The 21,859-nt window shown below is 36.8% G+C and overlaps 1 protein-coding gene across 3 annotated transcripts in view; it reads left to right on the plus strand.

Moving 5' to 3' along the window:
* ift172 (intraflagellar transport 172) overlaps positions 1–21,859 on the plus strand; it is a 35,940-nt gene that overhangs the window by 13,118 nt on the left and 963 nt on the right. For 2 of the 3 annotated variants that reach the window (XM_072680118.1, XM_072680127.1), the window contains 30 exons: positions 541–648; positions 1,146–1,230; positions 1,407–1,499; positions 1,601–1,678; positions 1,843–2,091; positions 2,516–2,594; positions 2,888–3,008; positions 3,435–3,579; positions 3,699–3,788; positions 4,668–4,765; positions 5,486–5,621; positions 5,771–5,887; positions 7,348–7,490; positions 8,741–8,834; positions 9,062–9,126; positions 10,652–10,832; positions 11,717–11,826; positions 12,308–12,437; positions 12,754–12,852; positions 13,167–13,276; positions 14,078–14,141; positions 15,241–15,327; positions 16,753–16,869; positions 17,222–17,323; positions 17,398–17,517; positions 17,813–17,908; positions 18,927–18,986; positions 19,111–19,209; positions 20,670–20,823; positions 21,687–21,778. In XM_072680118.1, coding sequence (XP_072536219.1) covers positions 541–648; positions 1,146–1,230; positions 1,407–1,499; positions 1,601–1,678; positions 1,843–2,091; positions 2,516–2,594; positions 2,888–3,008; positions 3,435–3,579; positions 3,699–3,788; positions 4,668–4,765; positions 5,486–5,621; positions 5,771–5,887; positions 7,348–7,490; positions 8,741–8,834; positions 9,062–9,126; positions 10,652–10,832; positions 11,717–11,826; positions 12,308–12,437; positions 12,754–12,852; positions 13,167–13,276; positions 14,078–14,141; positions 15,241–15,327; positions 16,753–16,869; positions 17,222–17,323; positions 17,398–17,517; positions 17,813–17,908; positions 18,927–18,986; positions 19,111–19,209; positions 20,670–20,823; positions 21,687–21,778 — 3,322 coding nt within the window. Of the gene's footprint in view, positions 1–540; positions 649–1,145; positions 1,231–1,406; positions 1,500–1,600; positions 1,679–1,842; positions 2,092–2,515; positions 2,595–2,887; positions 3,009–3,434; positions 3,580–3,698; positions 3,789–4,667; positions 4,766–5,485; positions 5,622–5,770; positions 5,888–7,347; positions 7,491–8,740; positions 8,835–9,061; positions 9,127–10,651; positions 10,833–11,716; positions 11,827–12,307; positions 12,438–12,753; positions 12,853–13,166; positions 13,277–14,077; positions 14,142–15,240; positions 15,328–16,752; positions 16,870–17,221; positions 17,324–17,397; positions 17,518–17,812; positions 17,931–18,926; positions 18,987–19,110; positions 19,210–20,669; positions 20,824–21,686; positions 21,779–21,859 lie in introns of those variants that run through there. The other variant, XR_011979723.1, reaches the window with a different exon arrangement.

The following is a 21,859-nucleotide window of genomic DNA, read 5'->3' on the forward strand; positions in this document are numbered from 1 at the left end:
TGTTAAATGTTCTGGAGTGACCAAGTCAAAGCTTAGGCATCAATCCTGTACAGAATTCTTGGCTGGATTCGAAAAGGGCTGTTCACGATCCCCATGCAGCCTGACAGAGCTTGAGCAGTTTTGCAAAGAGGAATGGAGTAAAATTGCAGTGTTTAGATGTACAAGCCTGATCGAGTCCTTAGAGAATATTTAAAAAGAATATTTATTATATATTTTTATTTAATAGACATTTATATGTAGATTATTCCATTTATAAAAGCAATAAAACAGCTAATTTGCCCATGTAAAATGAACACTGTTAATGTTAAATTAACCGTCAGTGTTAAAATGTAACAATCATTGTGTTAATTAAACACGAACAGTGTTAATTTTACACCGGCAAATTTGCTGTGAAGGGGAAAACATCCGGGGGATGAATGCTTTTTATAGGCACTGTAAGCCTCCTTTCAGAATTTCACTTTGAGTCCACATAGCAGGTGGTCTGACATCACTGCTGCATGTGTATTTCTTCTCACTAACATTTATTCATGTCTGTAATAGGGCCACTGCATTCCTGGAGACCCTGGAAATGTCTGCAGAAACGGAAGCTATGTGGAAGTCATTGAGTAAGCTTTCTCTAGAAGCACGGCAACTGCACATTGCAGAAAGGTCAGCCTACATATGCTCAGTATGTATTTCATAAGAAAGATTTCTGATTTGTGGTGGTCTTTTTTTTTTTTGTCAGCCTAGAGAGTATAGATGTAGTATGAATCATGCAAGCTGAGAATTTCCCTTTACAGAATTAGAATAAAAAAAATACTTTACTGATCCCAGGAGGGAAATTGCAATATAAGCTATTCCTGTTTTGACAGACTTTCACTTTGCATTATTGATGCCATGTTACTATTAACTTTCAACTTTTGTGCTGTGTGGGCTGAGGTGCATAAAGCATGCAGAGAATAAAATTTGTTCACCGAAAAGAATGTTAATGAAGGAGAGCGGAAGAGATGTCAAGACATCCACTAGGAGAGCTGCAAATTAGAGTGATGCAGCTTTTGAGAAAAAAATGTGACAGACCTTTGTGGTCCTGTCTAAATAAAAGGATCATATTTCAGGGGCCTTTGGCTGATGTTTTGCTAAAAGTTTTTTTTTTTATTGCTTTGCAGGTGCTTTGCAGCTTTGGGCGATGTATCTAAGGCTCGCTTTTTACATGAAACCAACAAGATTGCTGATTCCTTCTCAAAGGAATATGTATGTAGAGAAGTGACTTTAAATTTACTATTGAAACATGTATTACATGAAAAATGTACTATTAAATAAGAACCTTAATATACAACATATAAACAAAGCTGATATGCACTGGTATATATAAACTGGTATATGAAGAGTTCTTTTGGTTTGTTTTTCCTCATTCTTCTGCACTATAGGGTGATGATGGCACAGACCACTACCAAGTGAAAGCCCGTTTAGCAATGCTGGACAAGAACTACAAAATGGCTGAGACTTACTACATGGAACAGGTAATTGTTCTTATGTTAAACTATCGTACTAAACTGTCTACAGATTTTAAAGAGAGACATTTATTTGTAAATAAGTGGAGACAATGGTGCTATTCCTGCAGAACGCAATAGATGAGGTGATGGAAATGTACCAGGAGCTGCACATGTGGGATGACTGCATAGAACTGGCAGAGACAAAGGTAACATCAGTTTTTAAAATAATAATCTTTTGGGTTTTTCAGATTATGAACAGAATTCATACATTCCACATCATGCATACTATAGACATTATGTGGCCAATGTGAATAATTTTCTTATGCTTTCTAGTTTCTGCCTGATCATCTGGTTTGCTGGCATTTTCCAGGGTCATCCTGAGCTGGACAATCTTCGTCACAGTTACTATGCCTGGCTGATGGAGACCAATCAAAATGAGAAAGCAGGGGAGGTGAAGGAAAGAGAGGGTGACTACATTGGGGCTGTCAACCTGTACCTGAAGGCAGGGCTTCCAGCGAAGGCAGCCTGGCTCGCCATGAGCAGAGATGAGCTCTTGGCCAGCAGTGATATCATCAACCGCATCAGTATTGCCCTCATTAAGGGAGAGTTCTATGAGAGGGTAAATAAGAGTTGTTTTTTTTAAGTCTATTTTCCATCACACAATCCAATATTTTTCATAACATTGTTCAAGTTACTGGACCAAATGAACCAGTGGTTATATGAACAAGGGCAACATGTAATCTTAGTGTGCATGTATTAAGGAATAACTCTATTTAAATCATTATTATTATTATTTTTAATTATTTATTTTTTTGCAAAATATGTACATGTAAAATATGTTTATAATCATTAGATGGTTGCAAAAATGAAAACTGAATTGACAGCACTTTAATAAAGACATTTTATTAAATTCATTATCAAATAAATTCATTATCATATAGAATACAGAAATAGGATAGACAAAGTCATTAAATATGTACTGTTGATGCTAGGTTGCAGGTGTTAAAGGACTGTTTTTTTTCTGTTTTTTTTACTGCCCACAGGCAGGTGACCTTTTAGAAAGAATGAGAAAATACCAACAGGCCCTGGATTGTTACCGCAAAGGCAACATCTTCAAAAAAGGTGAAATTGTTTAGTTTGTCTAGAGTGCAAAATTGCCAGGTGCATTACAAAGACAACACAAGACTTTTAGCTGAATCTGACATATATAATTAATATAGCGAAATCTGTACTTTTTCTGTTTTTCTGCTGAGTGTGTCTGTGCGTGTATGTATGTATGTGTATACCACTTTCTACCATTTTCCCACCATAAAAAAAACAACATTTTGTGGTTTAAGTGCACCCAGATTGCTTTAAAACTGCACACTGCTTGGATATATTGGTAAGATCTTATCAGTGTATAATAATTCACACAGCTGTGGAGCTGGCACGTGTGGCCTTCCCTTCAGAAGTAGTGAAGTTGGAGGAAGCTTGGGGTGACTACTTGGTCCAGCAGAAACAAATGGACGCTGCCATCAACCATTACATAGAGTCTGGGTGAGGCTTCAGAATGACAAACCATTTAGTGTTCACCCTGGACGAACACAACTGATTTAACCCAAGACGTACTTCATAAGTACATTACTAGTTGCATTAGGTATGTTAGTCGTTATACTGAGGTGTTAGTTTTTACATGACTTTCAGAATTTCTTATACTATATATATATATATATATATATATATATATATATATATATATATATATATATATATATATATATATACTTATATCAACAATATATATGAATGCAGTGTTGTCAAAAAAAATCAAGCCCAAACCGGCATATTATATATAACACCTTCAACCTGGAGAGATCTTTGACAAAACATGTCTGATCCCCTAACCCCGCTCACTCAGACCCATGTGCACTTGTCTTTCTTCCTTCTTGCTTTCTTATTTCATTTAATTGTTCTTTAATAAAGGTGCTCTTCCAAGGCTGTAGAAGCAGCCATTGGGGCTAGGCAGTGGAAGAAGGCACTGCATATTGTGGAGCTGCAGCAGGACAAATCTTCATCCAAGTACTACCTGAAGATTGCCCAGCACTACGCCTCCATACAGGAGTTTGAAGTAGGAGTGTGCTTGTGCTAAAATGCTGATGAGTACTACAAAAGAACTGTTACAATTTATATAATGTAAGTTTTTGGTACAATAGCAAAGATACTGTTTCACTTCCACTGCATCTACAGGTAGCGGAGCGCCTGTTTGTGAAAGGAGACCATATCAAAGATGCCATTGACATGTACACTCAGGCAGAAAAATGGGAGCAAGCACACAAGGCAAGAACCTAATTTTATTCTGGAGAACTAGATTACACACAGAGACCACAACTCGCTTTATTTTGGAGAACTTCAGATCACAGTCAAATATTAAAGAAGAATGTTTAATTATTAAGTTGCTTCAATCTTGTTAGTTGACCTTGAGTTAATGTGTTCTGTTTTCGAGACGGTGCACTATTCACTACTCCCTATATGTGAAAATCTAGATTACTATGTAGAGAACTAATATAGACAACTGAATTTAGCAAGGTATTAAATGCCCCTGTAGGGGCAGGGGTGGCTTAGCAGTTAGAGCGCCGGGCTATCGATAACAGGGTTGTGGGTTCGATACCCGGGCTCGGCAAGCTGCCACTGTTGGGCCCTTGAGCAAGGCCCTTTACCCTCTCTGCTTCCCGGGGACTGGAGTTGGCTGCCCACCGCTCTGGGTGTGTGTACTCACTGCCCCTAGTTCACTAGTGTGTGTGAGTGTGTGTTCACTACCACAGATGGGTTAAATGTGACACATTTCGCTGAGCAGTGTACACTGTACAGTGACAAATACGTGCACCTTATTAAAAAAAAAAAAAGATTACGTACACCACGTATGCATGTGAGCTCATTTCTGTGAGACAGCTGATCACATAAACAGTCTTTAACAGAGAAGCTGTGCATGAGTCTTCAAACCAAACAAAGCAATATATTATGGGTATTACATAGTTGGTACAGTACTTATTTGTGGTGGGCTGTGGGATTATTATAGTGCCCTATTCTGCACCACGTTTTTGGACACCACTACAAAATGGCAGGTCCCCAAAGTGAATAGGGCACAGTTTCGGACACAAACAAAAACACCAGTTCTGTAAAACTGACTTTTTTTTTCTTTGAACACTTTTTACCTAGCTTGCTGTGAAATGCATGACCCAAGAAGAAGTGTCTTCTCTCTACATAAGTCGGGCGTATGAGTTAGAGAAGGAGGGAAAGTACAAAGAGGCTGAAAGGTAGACACCCACATATAAATATGGATACATACACACAGCCACTATCACACAACATTTTGTTTCACCCTGATTAGTTTCAGAAATAATTTAAAGCAATGGCAAAATATCAAGAAGCAAGAAGAACTTTATATTTCAGTCAGTATTGTGCTCATTGTTTGGCCAGGATGGGTCAAAGTTTTACAAGTTTTAAGTTTAAGTACAAAGTTTTATCATTATTACAAAGTGTATACTCTTCACACTGGCTGAAAAAGCATTGTGACCCAAACATTTGCTAGAGGTGCCTTTACTTGGACTAAAACTACCTCTAATGTGTTATATAGTTTAGTCAATGTAGAGGGGTACTGCCAATAGAATAGCACCATGTCTAATGCCAGGAGTGGGCAAAAGGGTATAAAAACTCAAAGCTTTGAGTTGTGGACCAATGTTTTCTGGATGACTTGTGCTCCGTCCAGTACTGTTGTGATGAGTTGGGGAGTAGCGGATGAAACTTGCTGCAATACCCTTGATTTCAGAAGAAACAGTGTATGAGTAGGTGTTCCAATACTTCTTTGTATCATTGTTGTGAGGAATTACATCACAATACGCTTTTCTAAACACAGTGCGAAGATCATCTATAGAATAACACTATCGGTTGGAAAATAATAATCTTCTATAACAATATTATAACAATTCATAACCTTTTTTCTTTGTTCCGTGGGCTGTCCTTTTAACGTTATGTAGACTGTTTGCCACAGTCAGTGAGCCTGATTTGGCAATCACTATGTACAAGAAGAATAAGATGTATGACGACACAATCCGTCTGGTTGCCCGATACCACAAAGACCTGCTGCAGGACACTCACATTCATTTAGCCAAGGTGAGACAACTTGATTGCAAAAGTCAGCCCAGTACAAAAGAAGTTGTATTTAACAATATACTGATAAGCCCTGCTCTGAGAAATTCTACATAATTTAAACATCTGAAAGTCTTCAGCGCAGCTCTTCAGAACACTGCTTTACTTTTCAGGAATTAGAAGTTGAAGGGCGATTTCAGGAGGCTGAGTATCACTACATCGAGGGACAGGATTGGAAAGCTGCAGTCAATATGTATGGCACCAATGACATGTGGGAGGAAGCCTATAGGGTATGCATTATACATTTTATTTAAAATATATATCCACTAGTGTCCTTAATATAATAACGCCCTTTGCTTGCCTTAAGCTGATAAGGGTATAGCACTCGGTTCAAATGTTTTAGTACCATCATAAGACAAGTCATTGGTCATCAATGCAGTGTTGCTAATGATAAATAAACAAAGCAACTAAAATATATACACTATATTGCCAAAAGTATTCGCTTGCCTGCCTTCACACATATATGAACTTGAGTGACAATTCATTCTTAATCCATGGGATTTAATATGATGTCAGGCCACCCTTTGCAGCTATAACGAAAATAATGAAATTAACCAAAATCTTGGTATGCTAAAGCATTAAGAGTTCCTTTCACTGGAACTAAGGGGCCAAACCCAACTCCTGAAAAACAACCCCACACCATAACCCCCCCCCCTCCACCAAACTTTGCACTTGGCACAAAGCAGTCACACAAGTACCATTCTCCTGGCAACCACCAAACCCAGACTCAGACGGAGAAGCGTCATTCATCACTCCAGAGTAGGGATGCACCTAACAACTAATAGAGTACTCTAATGTAAGTGTTAGAAATTAAACTAATTTCTCCAAAATGAAATCCTTTAATATCGCAGTAAAAATTTTCTTTAATCGTCTTTTCATAAACTCATAGTATGCACTTGAGGGCACTATTCTGTAACCAAAAAAATCTTAATAACAGCTTTACAGTCAAACATAAAATCTCAACCACAAGAGATTAAGTGCATTTAACCATCTAACAAAATAAATAAAACAATATAAAATTCAAGTCACTCTCCAGATTAATACTACAGTCCACTACAGTTTTACAGTCAATATAAATTTTTTGTAAAAAATACTTTTTTGAGTAATGCTGTTTGTGTGTGTGTGTGTGTGTGTGTGTGTGTGTGTGTGTGTGTGTGTGTGGTAATATGTTCTCAAAAGAACACAAAGGGCTGTGGAATTGATGACCCTGCGCATAGCCATCTAGACTTAATGTATTAAAGGGTACCTTAAACGCATGTGATCTAGAAATGGTTTCAAAAGACTAAAAGCTTGGATGCAGCTCCTTTGCCATGAAAACCCATTCCATGAAGCTCCCTATGCACTATTCTTCAGCTAGTCTGAAGGCCACATGAAGTTTGGAAGTCTGTAGCAAATGTTAGCAAATGCCCAAGTGTTTGTTTTTATACACCTGTTGCCATGGAATTGATTGGAACATCTAAATTCAATTATTTGAATGGGTGAGTGAATACTTTTGGCAATATAGTGTATGTTTTGTTAAGGCTGTATTTTATACTGTATTTTGTCGTTTAAATGTACTTTTACATTGTAGGGGAATATTAACAAACATCCAACAGTTCTTTTACAACTCTGTCATTCTAAACGAAGCAGCATCTGTACTTGCTGCCTTTCATATGAAAGGAACTCTTCTTGCTGTATGTGTATATACCAGGTCTCAAAGAGCCATGGGCCAGCCAGTGCTCATAAACAGGTGGCATACCTTTGGGCCAAGAATCTGGGGGGAGAGGCAGCTGTCAAACTGCTTAACAAATTTGGCCTGCTAGAGACTGCCATCGACTTTGCAGCAGAAAACCGGTAAGAAAAGACTGGGCTGTCTGTCAGCTCTATAAGACTTTCAAATGCAAAGTAGTACTAGCATGAAAACATGAATTCTTAATGAAAGGTAACGAGTTTGGTTTGGAAGAAAACTAGACCTCTATTGCTGGCCATGTAGGCATGTATAAAGGAATCAAATATATAGATGTATATAAATCCAAATAAATTTGTTGCAAAGACCAACTAAAGCAGTCCTGTAGCTCTTTACATCAGTCTATATTTGTTAAATGTCTCATGTTTTTATCTTCTTCAATTTATTAATTGATATAAATGTTAAGTATACATAATGTTTTTAAACAATTAGAAACTTGTACTATATTGAAAAGTGATGATCATAGATAAAAAGTTTTTTATTCCTGTTTAAAACAGCAGTTTTTAACTTATTTTGAAGAACTCAAGATCTCACTGAAGTATAGACTTGAAAATGTTGCATTTACCATTTTCCCCTCTACTTATGCCTCCGTTTCCACAGGCTTTAAAGTAATTGGACTAACAGAATTATAAATAGGATTATTTTTAATACTTCATTGAGCCAGTGACTGCTTAAAGTCTGAAACCAATGGACATCACCAATTGTTGACTTTTTCTCTATTGACACTGTACCCCAGGTCTAGCCCAAGTCTTTACAGCCATTCATGCCCATGCCATAAAAACCTAAAAGGGCATTTCTGACTTGACAAGATGTTGTGAAAGAATTATAGGTTCATGTACTTTAGGTGTCCTCAGTGATCTTTTAGGTTTGTTGGTGGCAGATCCTTGAAATAACCACTCCTAAAGTTTTTGCTATCTCTTTCAGCCTAATGATGGCCTCCTTTGCTTTATCATCACCTCTTTAGGCACTATATTTAAAGTTTCCATGAACAACTACCAAATGCAAATTCAACAGTTGAAATCAACTCCATTCTATAATCAACCAACTCTATTTCGTCATGAAATAAAAAGGAAACAGGCTACGCCTGGCTGTGAAATTTTCCACTTACTTTTTAGCCTATGAAAATGGAGGGATTATGAAAAAATGGCTGTAATTTTTAAAGTTAAAAGTAAAAAGTTTTACTGTTCAAATTCTTACCTACCTAACTGTGTGTATTATTACATGTAGTGACTTTATGAATGCATAGTTTAACGTGGTGATAACAATTTTAGAGAGACGTTTTTTTTTTTTTAGAAGTTTTGCATACAAGTAGACAAAACACAAAAATGATCACTGTAATACTGATTTTCCCCATTAGTTCATTTGACTTTGCCTTTGATTTGGCTCGACTATCCATGAAACAGAAGATCCCTCAAATCCACCTGAAGAATGCTATGTTTCTGGAGGATGAGGTATTAATACTTTGCCCCTTTGATACCTGGTGCCCCAGCTGCTGCTTGATGTCATTATTTCTGTCATAATTTGCTGATACGTTTCTGTCTCTTATGGTATTATGCAACATGGCATGACCACATTTTCCCCGATCTAGAAGTTTAAAATGCCTCCTTGTGGTTTATCATGAGACTATTATTGATTAATCTGTTGGTTCCCAGAGCAACTGTAAGATTTCTTTTTCAAGGGCAATTTCAATGAAGCAGAAGTGGAATTCATCAAAGCAGGAAAGCCAAAAGAGGCTGTGATGATGTAAGTGACTTCTCCACACACACAAATGTCTGTCTTGTACATTTTTATTAATAAAAAGGAGTGCTCCTGCCTAATCTCTCCATCTGCCAATTTTTGTAGTGTATTGTCAATAAACAAAATAAACGAAGTACAATTGATTTAATGTACCTATTATTTGTACAGCACTTTGTTTTGTTAAACATAAATAAATATTACCTATTTACTGATTTACTTGCTTGTACTTAGAAAACCCACTGACTAGCTTATAGTGAATCAGAGCAGTGGCTGCTCAATCAATACAGTATATGGGCATAAGTATTGGGACATTTGCTCATTCATAATTTCTTCTGAAATCAGTGGTATTAAAAAGGCTTGCTCTCCTGTCCAGGGAAGTCTTTCTACTAGATTTTGGAGCATTGCTGTGAGGATTTGATTGTATTTAGCAACAAGAGCGTTAGTGAGGCCAGCATATTTTTTATAATTACCAACCCACCTCATCCATAACTCCCCAACTCATCCCAAAAGTATTGGATGGAGCACCATCATTTTCAGTTCCATTGCTCACAGGTCAGTGCTGAGGGCTTAATGCCTAATGTAACGCATTATCTGCTCCAGAGAGTCCTGTTCTGTTGGTGGGACAGGGACTAGGCAAGCTGTGTCAGCGATGGATACAGCACATTAGACACGCACACAATATTAGGATTAGGACTAGTTTTATGTACTGAAGAACTGACATGTCATAGTGTATAATCTTTGCTTTATATAAATAAGGTTATCTTTTGGATTTTAAGTACTAAATCCAAATATTTAAATAAGTTAAGTGATTTGTCCAGCAATAACCATTTTATACCACTTTGTCTGTGCTCAACATAGTTCTGCAACATTTGTAATTAATAATGTTCTTCAATTAATAATGAAAGAGTATTTTTCTTATATTACCTAGCAGTGGGCAGTGACCTTTCCAGTGTTGACACTGTCTCTGGTTGGCACGTTGACATACAAAGCAAAAAAAGTAGAATTGAACTCCTTGATGTCTCTATTTCTAAACCAAAAGGTACTCTCCAGAATATAAATAATTCGCAATAGATGTAGCAGATATAAATGTGAAGATTAGAAAACTAAGTCAAACTCAGAAATTACAGTAATATAATAACCGGTACATCCAAATCCAGGAGCCCATAGAGTGTCCAAGGCCCATGAACCTGACATCATTGCAGATGGGATAGTGGGCAAAGCCAAATACTGCTTTGAGCTGAAAGACTTGTGAAATGTTAAATTACAATATTTAAAGACATTTACACAGTGCACAATATTTGTCACAATGTTTTCACACACAGACAAAATACACCAGTAGCAGTAGATACTGAACTGCTATTCAAATACTATTCATTTTTTAGTACATTGATTTTTATTTAGAATGTGCTGCACTTCATCCTGTCGAACTGGTCTAATTACAATCTTTGTAATAAAATGTGCAGTTGGTCAGTGTTCTTTAAGCACAGACAATATTGTTCCTAGTATGTTTATTGTGGTTCTTTGTGAGCAGGTACATCCATGTCCAGGACTGGGGTGGGGCCCAGAGAGTGTCCGAGGCCCATGACCCAGACAGCATGGCAGATGTGCTAGTGGGCCAAGCCAAATGGTGCTTTGAGCAGAAAGACTTCCAAAAAGCAGAGTCCTTCCTTCTTCGTGCCCAGAGACCAGAACTGGCCATCAAGTACTACAAAGTTAGCATTATTACAACTTGTCTTGAAATGTCATATTAATGTCACAAATAACAAGACAATAATGCATGTAATGTTTTTCTACTGCTATTGTAGACACAGAAAATATTTATATTCTCATGTTAAAAATATTGAAATGTGAAGTACAATTCTTTTGTTTTTGCCTTACATTAAAAACATTTGGGTTTTAGGTTCATTTTAGTTTTTATTACCTAATATTTACATCTAGATAACAAAATTAATCCCAGTATGATAAAATGTCATCTTACCCATTCCTCTTTTTAAGCATACATTCAGAGGAGATTCTATATGCATTTTTGTCTTGTATAATATACAATCTTTTTAGATATTTCTAAAAGTTTTTTTCTAGTATGTGTTTTGGACATGCATTGTTTTTATCCACATGACCAAACATTTAAGGACATAATTCCTGACGAATCAGATTTGCTAGAATATTAAAATGTAAAATAGGTCCCCAGATACATATTTTAAGCCACTAATCATTTTTAAAAACTCAAACATATTGTCTGTCCCTTAGAAGTGTATTGTTTTTGTTTCTGATTGAGAAACGAAATGTCAAGGAACATAAAACACATGCCAACATTTTTTCCACAAGTCAAGACGGTAACATTGTGCAACAGTAATATTTCAAATTTAATTATAATAATAATAAAAAAAAACATTTCTCTACATAAGAACTAGGGGTATTGTAGAACACAATGAAACTCTCTACAATAAAAATATATCATATTCTCCAGTGAAAAATATTTTTTAATTACATTTTTTAATAATTCTTTTTTTTTGCTCCTTGCTGTCTCAGTAACCATTACAGAAATTAATTAGTTTGTTTTTAACTATTTTCCTTGCTTTGTGTTTTCTTGGGTTAGGAGACTGAGATGTGGAGTGACGCTATGCGCATCTGTAAGGAGTATCTTCCCAACAAGCTGGCCGTTCTCCAAGAAGAGTATGAGAAGGAAGCAACAAAAAAAGGAAACTGGTATAAAACATTGAATGGCTTTCACCTCTGTAAATGCAGTTGCATGATCTTGAATTCTGCGCAAAAGCTGTGCAATCTCACTCCGAAGTCCTTTTTTTACACTGGCTGGCTCCACTCTACTCCTTTATTAAAACATGTCAGCTTTTTAATCTCAAATTAAATCCATATTTAGCAGCTCATTAACTAGCAGATATGCAGCAATTCTGCAATTTCTCCTTTTTAATGACTTCAAAGACCTTCTCTTTTTGGGAGGATAAAAAGTCAAGTCTGCTGCCTCTCAGTACCATAAGGTCATATCTTTCATTGACTGATGTTAACTTTGTGATGTCAAGTTTAGATTCTTGCTTTGCAGGCAAACAAAGTGAGAAAATGTCTTGAGAAAGAAAAGGGGTGCAGCTCTGTTTAGAAGGAATGTACATAATTGGTTGGAGCAACTTAATTAAAGAGATCTGAGAGTGTATATGCTTATGTGTGCATGCAGGGGAGTGGAGGGCATGGTGGAACAGGCTCGCAAGTGGGAGCAGTCAGGTGAATATGCCAGGGCAGTTGACTGTTACCTGAAGGTGAAGGACTCGTCAAATACAGCCCTGTTGGAGAAGTGTTGGATGAAGGTAATGTTTCTGGCCTCTCAGCTCACTTTGTGTACTTACAGTTTGACATGTTTGGATTGACTCATTTTCATTCCAGTCTTTTGACAGAGAAAATGTTGCAGATAGCCTTTAGCAAGAAATTGCCAGTCAGCTAGTAATGTATTCATTCACCACACTCTCCACAATTCAATCAAAGCCTTACTGCAGTCTAAGTTTAGGATGTTATATTGATCTTGGTCAATGTTATGTTTAATGAAAAACATTTCCCTTACACAATTTCTTTTTAATCTTTTAGGGTAGATTTCTAAAAGGTATTTTTATGTTTTATATCCTTTAGGCAGCAGAACTGGCCATCAAGTTTTTAACACGTGAAAAAGCTGTTGATGCCATCCAGGCTGTCTGCCCATGCCTGGTGCGGCTCAAAAAATACAGTGCGGTATGTACACCAGTAATGCTGGATCCAGACAGTAGCCAGATGTTTGGGCAGTCTGATTGTCCAGATCAAGAAAGATTGATCTGTACTGCATCTGTTTGATGTGTTTATTCAGTTGGAACATGAAGGTAAAAATTACTATAACCTGCTGAGGTTTTGCTTTGTATTGGCTCAAACTTGGATACTCTGTGTGATTGTGCATCCAAGAAAAAAATGTATTCTGCTGAAACATTAGCCCATCAAAAGCTTTTGCCTGTTTTTTTTGCTGTGCTTCACTTCGATAAAAACCAGAAATGGGCTTTACCCCCCCCCCACAGGCTGCCGAGCTCTACCTCAACCTGGATCTCATTAAGGAAGCTGTAGACGCATTCATTGAGGGAGAGGAATGGAACAAAGCCAAGAGAGTGGCCAAAGAGCTGGATTCGAGGTGAGTCCTGTGTATGATGGTCACCCCTGACAACACAATGCAGTAAAACATGCTAAAATGGTCAGTTTGAGGGATATTGTATACACAGTCTTATGCAAAGGTTTGGGCACCCTTAGCCAAATTACACATTTTACCATCATACAAGCAGTTTTCTTAAGAGAGTTTTCAGGAGTTCATCTTGATCTCATTTTTTAATCCGTCCGCACTGTAAAAAAACCAAGCTGATAAATTTTTTTTTTTCGATTTTTCTGATTTGTTGATCTCAATTACTTGATTTTAGATCTTTGTTTTCAGTTCCTTGACACAAGAACTTGTGGTTTACAGAGAATGCTAAAGCTTGCTTCTTGCTGCTTTCCTTAAAGCTTGAAAATCCGATTCAACCAACAGTTCCTTAACATAGCTGATGACTTGCCTTAGGCCATATGATTGCCAGGTCATATGATTGACTGAGGCTACAGAGAAAATAATATATGGTCAATTATGTATGTCATTAATAGAAACTAAAACCACAAAGAATACTGAACATTTATTTAGCACTTCTAACAGTTTCAATTAGGATGTTAATTACAATTAAGTCTTGCCATTAACAATTTTTTTTTTACATTTTTTTTACATTTTCAAAGAAACATCTAAACAAGCATGAAAAAGTAAAACTTGTAGCCACTTTGCTCCCACTGTCCTCTCACTAGTCAGTCTCATAGGTCACTCTTTGAGCCACGTATCTTCTTTAACTAACTTAATTTGGCTCCCTGGATAGTCATCTATTATGTTTTGTTGTTCACATTCTAACTATCCCAATAGGTTGGAAGGATATGTTGACCAACGCTACAAAGAGCACTTGAAAAATCAAGGCAAGGTGGACTCAGTAAGTTAACATAACACAACACTGTTCTGTTTCAGCTTCAGTTCATGGATTGATAAACAGATAGTCTATTTAAACATTGTCTGGAACAGAACAGAATTGATGATCAATAATAACAAGTTGTCCTGGCCCCAAAGCACCAAAACTTTCCAACACTGTCACTGTGTATTAGCTTTGCGCCAGAAATAAAGGAACTTGAATTATTCAAAAGGTTACACTTGCACTTTTACCTTTCTGAGATTAGTAGTATTAAAATAGATTTTGGTATATTGCTGTAATGATTTGATTGCATTCAGCAATAACTGCGTTAACAAGGTCAGGATACTGAATGACCAGCACCCCAAGTCATACCAGAAGTATAGAAGGGAGCACCAGCATTCTAGAAAACAGTTCCACTATTCAACAGTTGCTTTATACCTCTTTAGCCCACACTTGGCATGGTGCCAATAAGTTCATGGTTATCTGCACAAGAAAGGACAATTCTATTGTCAGTACTTCTGTACAGAGACTACAACTTAAAGTAGCTGAATGCATTTATTACAAGAGGTGACCACCAATAATGCAGCTTTTAGATGCATTCTCTTCAGTTGGCTCGTTGCTGTTACCACCACTGTGAACAGTTCTCACTCTGTATATTTCTCTAGAATGGTGCATTTAACATGAAACCAGTCTAATAGACTTAGTTTACGTATTAACCATTTATTTAATGCACACATTTAAAACAGTCAGTGGAATTTCCTTTTAAGCATAAAATTAGAGTTACCATTTACATCCATTCCTAAATAGTCATGCAGTATATCAGTCAAATTCCCCTACCACTGATAAATCAACATAAAAGGGAAATTAACCAAAGAACTCAACATCTTATAAATGTTGCAGTATTATTCTTATATACTTTATATGTATATAGATATACTTTAATAATAATTTTTATTATTAGTAGTAATAATAATATATTTTTTGGGAAGGATAAATTTGGGGTGTTGTTCTGTCAAAAATACAAATGTTTACATAAAGAAATTCAATATTAATGGGACAGTCAACTAAAGTTATGAGCTTTTTTTAGATAATTGAATGTTTTTTTCTAACTGTTTTGTTATAGCTGGTTGGAGTGGATGTCATGGCTGCTTTAGACATGTATGTGGAGAGGGGCCAGTGGGATAAGTGTATTGATACTGCATCCAAACAGGTATTCCACTTCAGTAAATGTCTTTTGGCCACTGATTTCATTCTATGAAATGTGTTGTATTATATTCAAAATTACACTAAGTGATATCATAGTTTTATTTTCTAGTCTTTCTTTTTCTATTACTTCAGTCATGTAGTCAGAGTCCGAATCAGAATCAGAATCTCTTTATTTCACCAAGTATGTTACACATACAAGGAATTTGTCTTGGTGAGAGCAACACGTATGACAAGTAACAAAAACACAGAACACAGATTATTTACAGTATTAAACTAAAGGAAAATTACACTAAACAATAAATAGGATAGGGGATAAATTAAAAAAGTAAAAAGTACTAAAGGTAACAATGAGCTGAAGAAGCTGAGAGATGTGAAACCGATTTAGTTGAAAAATATTATATATAGAAAGTTACAGATGACCTGAATATTTACAGAAGGAGAACATCTGTACAGGTGTGCAAATAGGCATAGTGCACCTGTACATAGTCCTTCTTGTCTACTTGCTTAGGCCTAGCAGGCAATATCATATAATTCCATGAAATCTCAAGCTAATACTTCTTTAAAATGCTTTTTTGGTTGTGTAACCATTTTGAACCCATTGTGTAACCTCAAATATTGCATCAAAGACCCACTCTCAGACGCACTCCCCTTCAGGCTCACAGACCCATCACCTAACTAACCTCATAACAGTAGAGTCACATTGGTTTCCCTAGTTACTAAAGCCATGCCTAGCCCTCACTGGCACTGTTTTTGCATGCTTAGAACCACTGATTTCATGTGGACTTAAAACTGGCATGCTCAGAATTTTATACACAACCTCAACAAAACTATATTAACAGCATTTGCCCAACATGCTACACCTGCAAATTCAATTACACACTACCCGTCCCCACCCACACACAGAATAGATCTTTCAGCTACTTTTAGTGCCTACACTTTTATAAATCAAATATGCCTGCTAAAGACCTGTTAAAGTATCTGATTATTCCTCCACATGTAGTCACCTTCTGACAAACCTCAAAATTCCTTTCCCAGCACCTCAACTTGGATCTTCGCCTACCCACAGCCCAAAATTTAGTGGAATTGGAAGGGCATGATAAGTAGCTCCTCAGAAACCTGGCTAAATTAACATCTCTATGGCCTTTGTCTCCAAACACTGTGCTTCATATTATGTCTGAAGCCAACTACAGCCCTTCTCAATTACTAATTGGTTTGTTTATGCATCTGATGAATACTGATGCAGATTGATGACAAAAACATTCAAATGTGTTGATTCATGTGTCCTTACCTTTATTTATTAAAATAGTTCACCTCTATACAACATAATACTAGTGGTAGTCAACATATTTTGGTCACATCTCTTCATCTCTTCTTCCCTGTATGTCTCTAATTCTCTTTGTTTTTCTCTCTTCCCCCTTCCGTTGAACAGAATTTTAAGATTCTGCATAAGTACATTGCTCTGTATGCCACCCACCTCATCAAAGAAGGCGACACAGAAAAAGTGCTCAACTTGTATGTGCAGCATGGGGTGCCAGCAAACCCTCAGGTATACATAGGCGATAATGTAGCCCATGTCTGTGTCTCTATGTTTGTGTCTGTGTCTGTGTGTGGATATACTTGTGTCTTTGTAAGACCTCTTGTTACATCTGTTTTGTTTATTGATAACATGAGTGCTCTGAGCAGTTAAATTCTTATAAATACTAGCTTGGCTACCATCATGTGAAAGCAAACGTCCAATTGGTATGGACATAATATTAACTGGTCCCAACAGTTTTTTTTATTATTAGCAGCATTTACATTTTGAACATTTACATTCTTTTTCTTTAAGTTTATCAGATTGTGCTCTCTTGTCCAGGGAAAATGGACATACTTTTTTTGTGTTTTTTTCTTTATTACAGAACTTCAACATCTACAAGCGCCTGTTCTTGGAGTGTGTGAACTTGCATATTGCTGAGGCCTATCGGATGTGGGCTGACCTTAGAGATGTTCTACACTTGCTTGTGGGTTATGGCATTGGTCAATTATTTGTATATTGAATTGCAGTCTTGACTGACTTTTTTTTTTCCTTGAGCAGTGTGAGAACCTGACTAAGTCTTCAGAAGCCAACTCTCCAGCACATGAGGACTTTGAACAAATGCTAGTAATAGCTCACTATTACGCTACCCGATCAGCAACCAAGGGCATTGACCAACTGGTGTGTGCTACTTAGTAACGCATCATATTCTATATTACATTTAGTAAAAGTACTAAAAGGATCATAAATGTCTTCTGATAGCACAGCTAAAAAGCTTGCTACCATATATTTATGTATTAATACAATATTGCAGTAAATATAAATATTTAACTGATTTTGGGCATTTAGTATGTTGTTTCCCTTATCTGTATTAACTTTACTTTATGTCCTTTGAAGTGGTCTCCATGTTCATATAATTGTGTATGTATATCTATTCTGGTGTAAATTTTCTGTTGGTCTTTTTACCCCTGTCCAGAGTACTTTGGCAGCCAAGCTGTCCATTTCGCTGCTGAGGCACACAGAGCTCATTCCAGCGGACAAGGCCTTTTATGAAGCTGGCCTGGCTGCCAAGGTGAACCCCCAGTAGACCCCTGGTAACACAGCTCCAATGTTTCAGAATCCTAAATTATTTGGGTTCACTGTAAAACCAAGAGCAGTTGTAAATATTTTGATTTTACTTATGGTGTTATCCACTATTCTGTCTGAGTGAGTTTGAAAGAATAGATGAGTGCATGAGCTAAAATATGATGCTAAATTATTAACTCATCAAGTACCAGTTCAAGACAATTTAATAAAATAGCTGAAACAGCTGAGGTGAAGGGCAGTGTGTAACTGAAGGTGTAGTATGGAAGGAGATATAGGCCGTTTTGTGATCTGGGGTGACTTCCCAGACTTTACAGTTGAGCCTTCTGGAGGTGTTGTGGGCTTAATTCAGCAAAACACAGACAAATGCCTGATGGCCCCTATGTAGAGATTACAATGTAGTGGGTAGTTAGTAAATGGATGAAAAGGGTGGTCTGGGCTCTGTGTAACCCCAATTATTTGGTGCAGGTTTTTTCATCTTTTCCTGTTGTATTTCAAGGTAGGTCTGACTACTTGGTGGCTGAGACAGTGGACCATGAACATACTATTATACTGTGTGTCTGGATCCTTGTTGAAAGACTATTTTAGACTGTAGCAATTACTGTGTTCTGCTCACAGCAACATGTAATATAATAAGAACTGTAATACATTTTTGACATAGCTCTTCATAAAGTAAAAATATGTAGTTGGTGGTTGAAGTTGAGGTTCATTTGCTTAATTCAGCAAAGCACTGACAAAGGAAAGTTCCTAGCTAATGACCCCTGTGAAGAGTTAGCAATGTAGTGGGGTGATTAGAATGTGGGTGGGATGGGTGTAACCCCAAGTATTAGATGTATGATAATTTAATCTTTTCCGGTTGTATTTCACTTGCACCAAATGTAAAATTGAATATATGTATATATATTCTCTATCATATATACTCTTGTGACAAAGTTGGTCTTGTCTAGTCATGTTTTGTTATTGTATTTATGCTGTCAGAAACTGATGTTGAAATGTTTTCTCTACAGGCTGTTGGGTGGGAGAACATGGCCTTTATTTTTCTTAATCGTTTCCTGGATTTGGCTGATGTAAGTTTAATTCAAATGTAATTATAATTTTTCAGATTATAATCAGTTTATTGACTGACTGAAAACAAAAACATATTTTGAGCTAAACTTTTCAATTGCAGTGTACCATGGTATGTTTTTGCAGGGTATTGATGAAGGTACACTAGATGCCTTAGACCACACAGATTTCCAGGATACAGACATTCCTTTTGAAGTCCCTCTGCCATCAAAGCTTCATGTCACTGTAAGGCCTTCTAGTAGTAACTTAGTGTTGTACCAGGATAAGGGTGGGCAATATGGCAAAAAATTATATAACTATTTTTATAATACACACTATATATAATACACAATATATATAATATACTTAATACAATGTTTTTGCTTTACTCCATCCAATTAAGCGAGATGAATTGTGTTCTTTGCAATGAAATTTGCAATTTGTCAGGGTTTTAAAGCACTGATGACATCCACTATTTCCACACTGATAACAATTTATCACAATACAATAAAAAAACATTGTCATATTCTCCACTTCAATGCCAAGATATACAGTTAGGGTGTTTATCGTAATGTATTCTAGTGATTACTGAACTGTCCTATATGTATGGTTCAAGAACAACACTGAAATTACCAAATTGCTTAATGCAATTTTATTGAAAAAAAATTGCAATATGTGTAAGTAAAACATTTCCAATGTATAGTTCCTTGTGGGTACCTAGTAGTTAAGTATTGAACAACATAGGTTCATTCAAAAACAAACATACTTCCATAAGAAAAGAAAATGTGGTGTGGCATTTGACAAAAAATGTCAGGTACTTCCAGTCATGACATGCAGAGAGTATGTAAATACATTTGAGAGAATTTTTTTCTGTCCCGGCATTGAAGTGGTGGAACGAAATTCCCCTGGGTGTACGAAAAGCAGATTCGCTTGCTGTCTTCAAGCGTTAGACTGAAGACCCACCTCTTCTGAGAGTACTTGGGCAGAGAGTAGAGTATTTGGTCTCCATATTGACTTATGTTTAGTAGTGTCTAAGCTTAGAGGTATCTTTGAATTTGAAAGGTTATTCTTGAGTAAATAGCGAAGCACTTTCGTAAGTCGCTCTGGATAAAAGCATCTGCTAAATGCCGTAAATGTAAATTAGTAGCTTTGGTGTTGGTTGAGTAGGAGGCAGCATCTTTACCTAACATTTATCTAAATCTACAGTTAACAAATAGAGAAATTGTTTTTTTGAAACTCTGGACTGTTGTGTATAAAAATCCTAGGAAATCAGCAGTAAATAATCAAATTGGCCTGTCCGTCACCAATAACCACCCCATGCTTAAAATCACAGGATCACATATTTCCTCAAACTAATGTAGCAAATGGAAGAAAAAAAAACTCATCACAATGAAATCAGTAGTGGCATTTTAATGGCCATTGTTCTGGTATAAGTGCATCGGAGCTACTGCTGGGATTTTTTAAAACACGTCAGTGTGGCTGTGTGGCTGCGGGGTTGCGAGTAATCCACCAACCTGAAACTGATCTAAAAGGAAGACAAAGAATGCCACTGCCATGATGATATTATTGGTGTGCTGACAAGCATTGAAATAATGTCTGCTCATTTGGTGGTAGTGGTAGCATGATGATAATATCACAATTTTAGTATAGGAAACTATGTACTATGGTAACTATGGAAACTATGTGACATGGTAACTGTGTGTCAGGTGGAGAAGAGGGAAGAGATCAGGGACTGGGTTTTGACTGTATCCATGGACCAGCGTGTGGAGCAGGTCCTGCCCAGAGATGAAAGAAACACGTATGAGGCCTCACTGCTGGCATCCAGCACTGGCATCCGCTCCCTGCCCTGCGTCATCACAGGTGAGCTTATTCTACATTAACATTTAAAATGCTTACAACCTCACCCCCATTGAATCCTGGCTGTGTGACCATTCAGGCATTCCACTGGGCAGACTCTCCAACAGTGTTGATAATCACACATTAGACTATTTGGAATTTCTGGACTGCTCATGTACCCAAATACTTTTTACAACATCTTAATGTAACTTTTGTGCTGCTTAAAAACCTGTTCACACTACACCAAACAATAAATGCAAAACATGTTAAAACTCTTGGGATCATTTACTAATTTTAGCCCTGGCATGAACTGAATGTTATATATTTAGCAGACACCTTAATATATTGTCACAACCCATGATGGGTAAATGTAAACTATGGGTCCGTTTAAGCATATTAACCTACATTTTCCTGTCAATGGCAAAGCTCCCTTCAGAATGATGTGTAACCCAGGGCTAGACTTAATCCCTGTCTGTTAGATCTCAGGATTTTAATTTACTCAAATATCAAAATAAATATTAATTGAAAGCTTCTTGCTATGACAGGGTCTCTGTTGGTTGTGAGTTTACCTCCGTCTGTCGGCTCCCTCTTTCCTGAAATCTATGGTTTTTAATCATGTTCTTTTACAAAGTCCAAATAAAAGCCAGTAAAGCCAAATCACACTGAAAACTTAAAAACTCTATTGGCTTGCCCCTGTATATTGTGCTGCCATTACACAGTTAAGGACAGCACTTCTTTAAGAAGTGGTACTTTACTTTATTAGTGGTACATTCATTATCAAAGTGCTGGCAGCACATATCTTAAGGGAACAACTTAACAACAAATAATTATCTAATAATTTCTCTCTCATTCTCGCTCCTTCACCACCCCTCCCCGGTGGTCCACAGGTTACCCTGTTCTTCGCAATAAAATTGAGTTCAAAAGACCAGGGATGGCTGCCAACAAGGATGACTGGAATAAATTCTTGATGGCTACCAAGGTGAGAATCAACTTTTTATTTTGTAGTCCTTTGACTGCACATTTGATTCATAATTGACTTGACGTGAATTATCTTAATAAA

Source organism: Salminus brasiliensis, chromosome 1, assembly GCF_030463535.1.
Source record: "Salminus brasiliensis chromosome 1, fSalBra1.hap2, whole genome shotgun sequence".
In the NCBI taxonomy this organism is placed as follows: domain Eukaryota; kingdom Metazoa; phylum Chordata; class Actinopteri; order Characiformes; family Bryconidae; genus Salminus; species Salminus brasiliensis.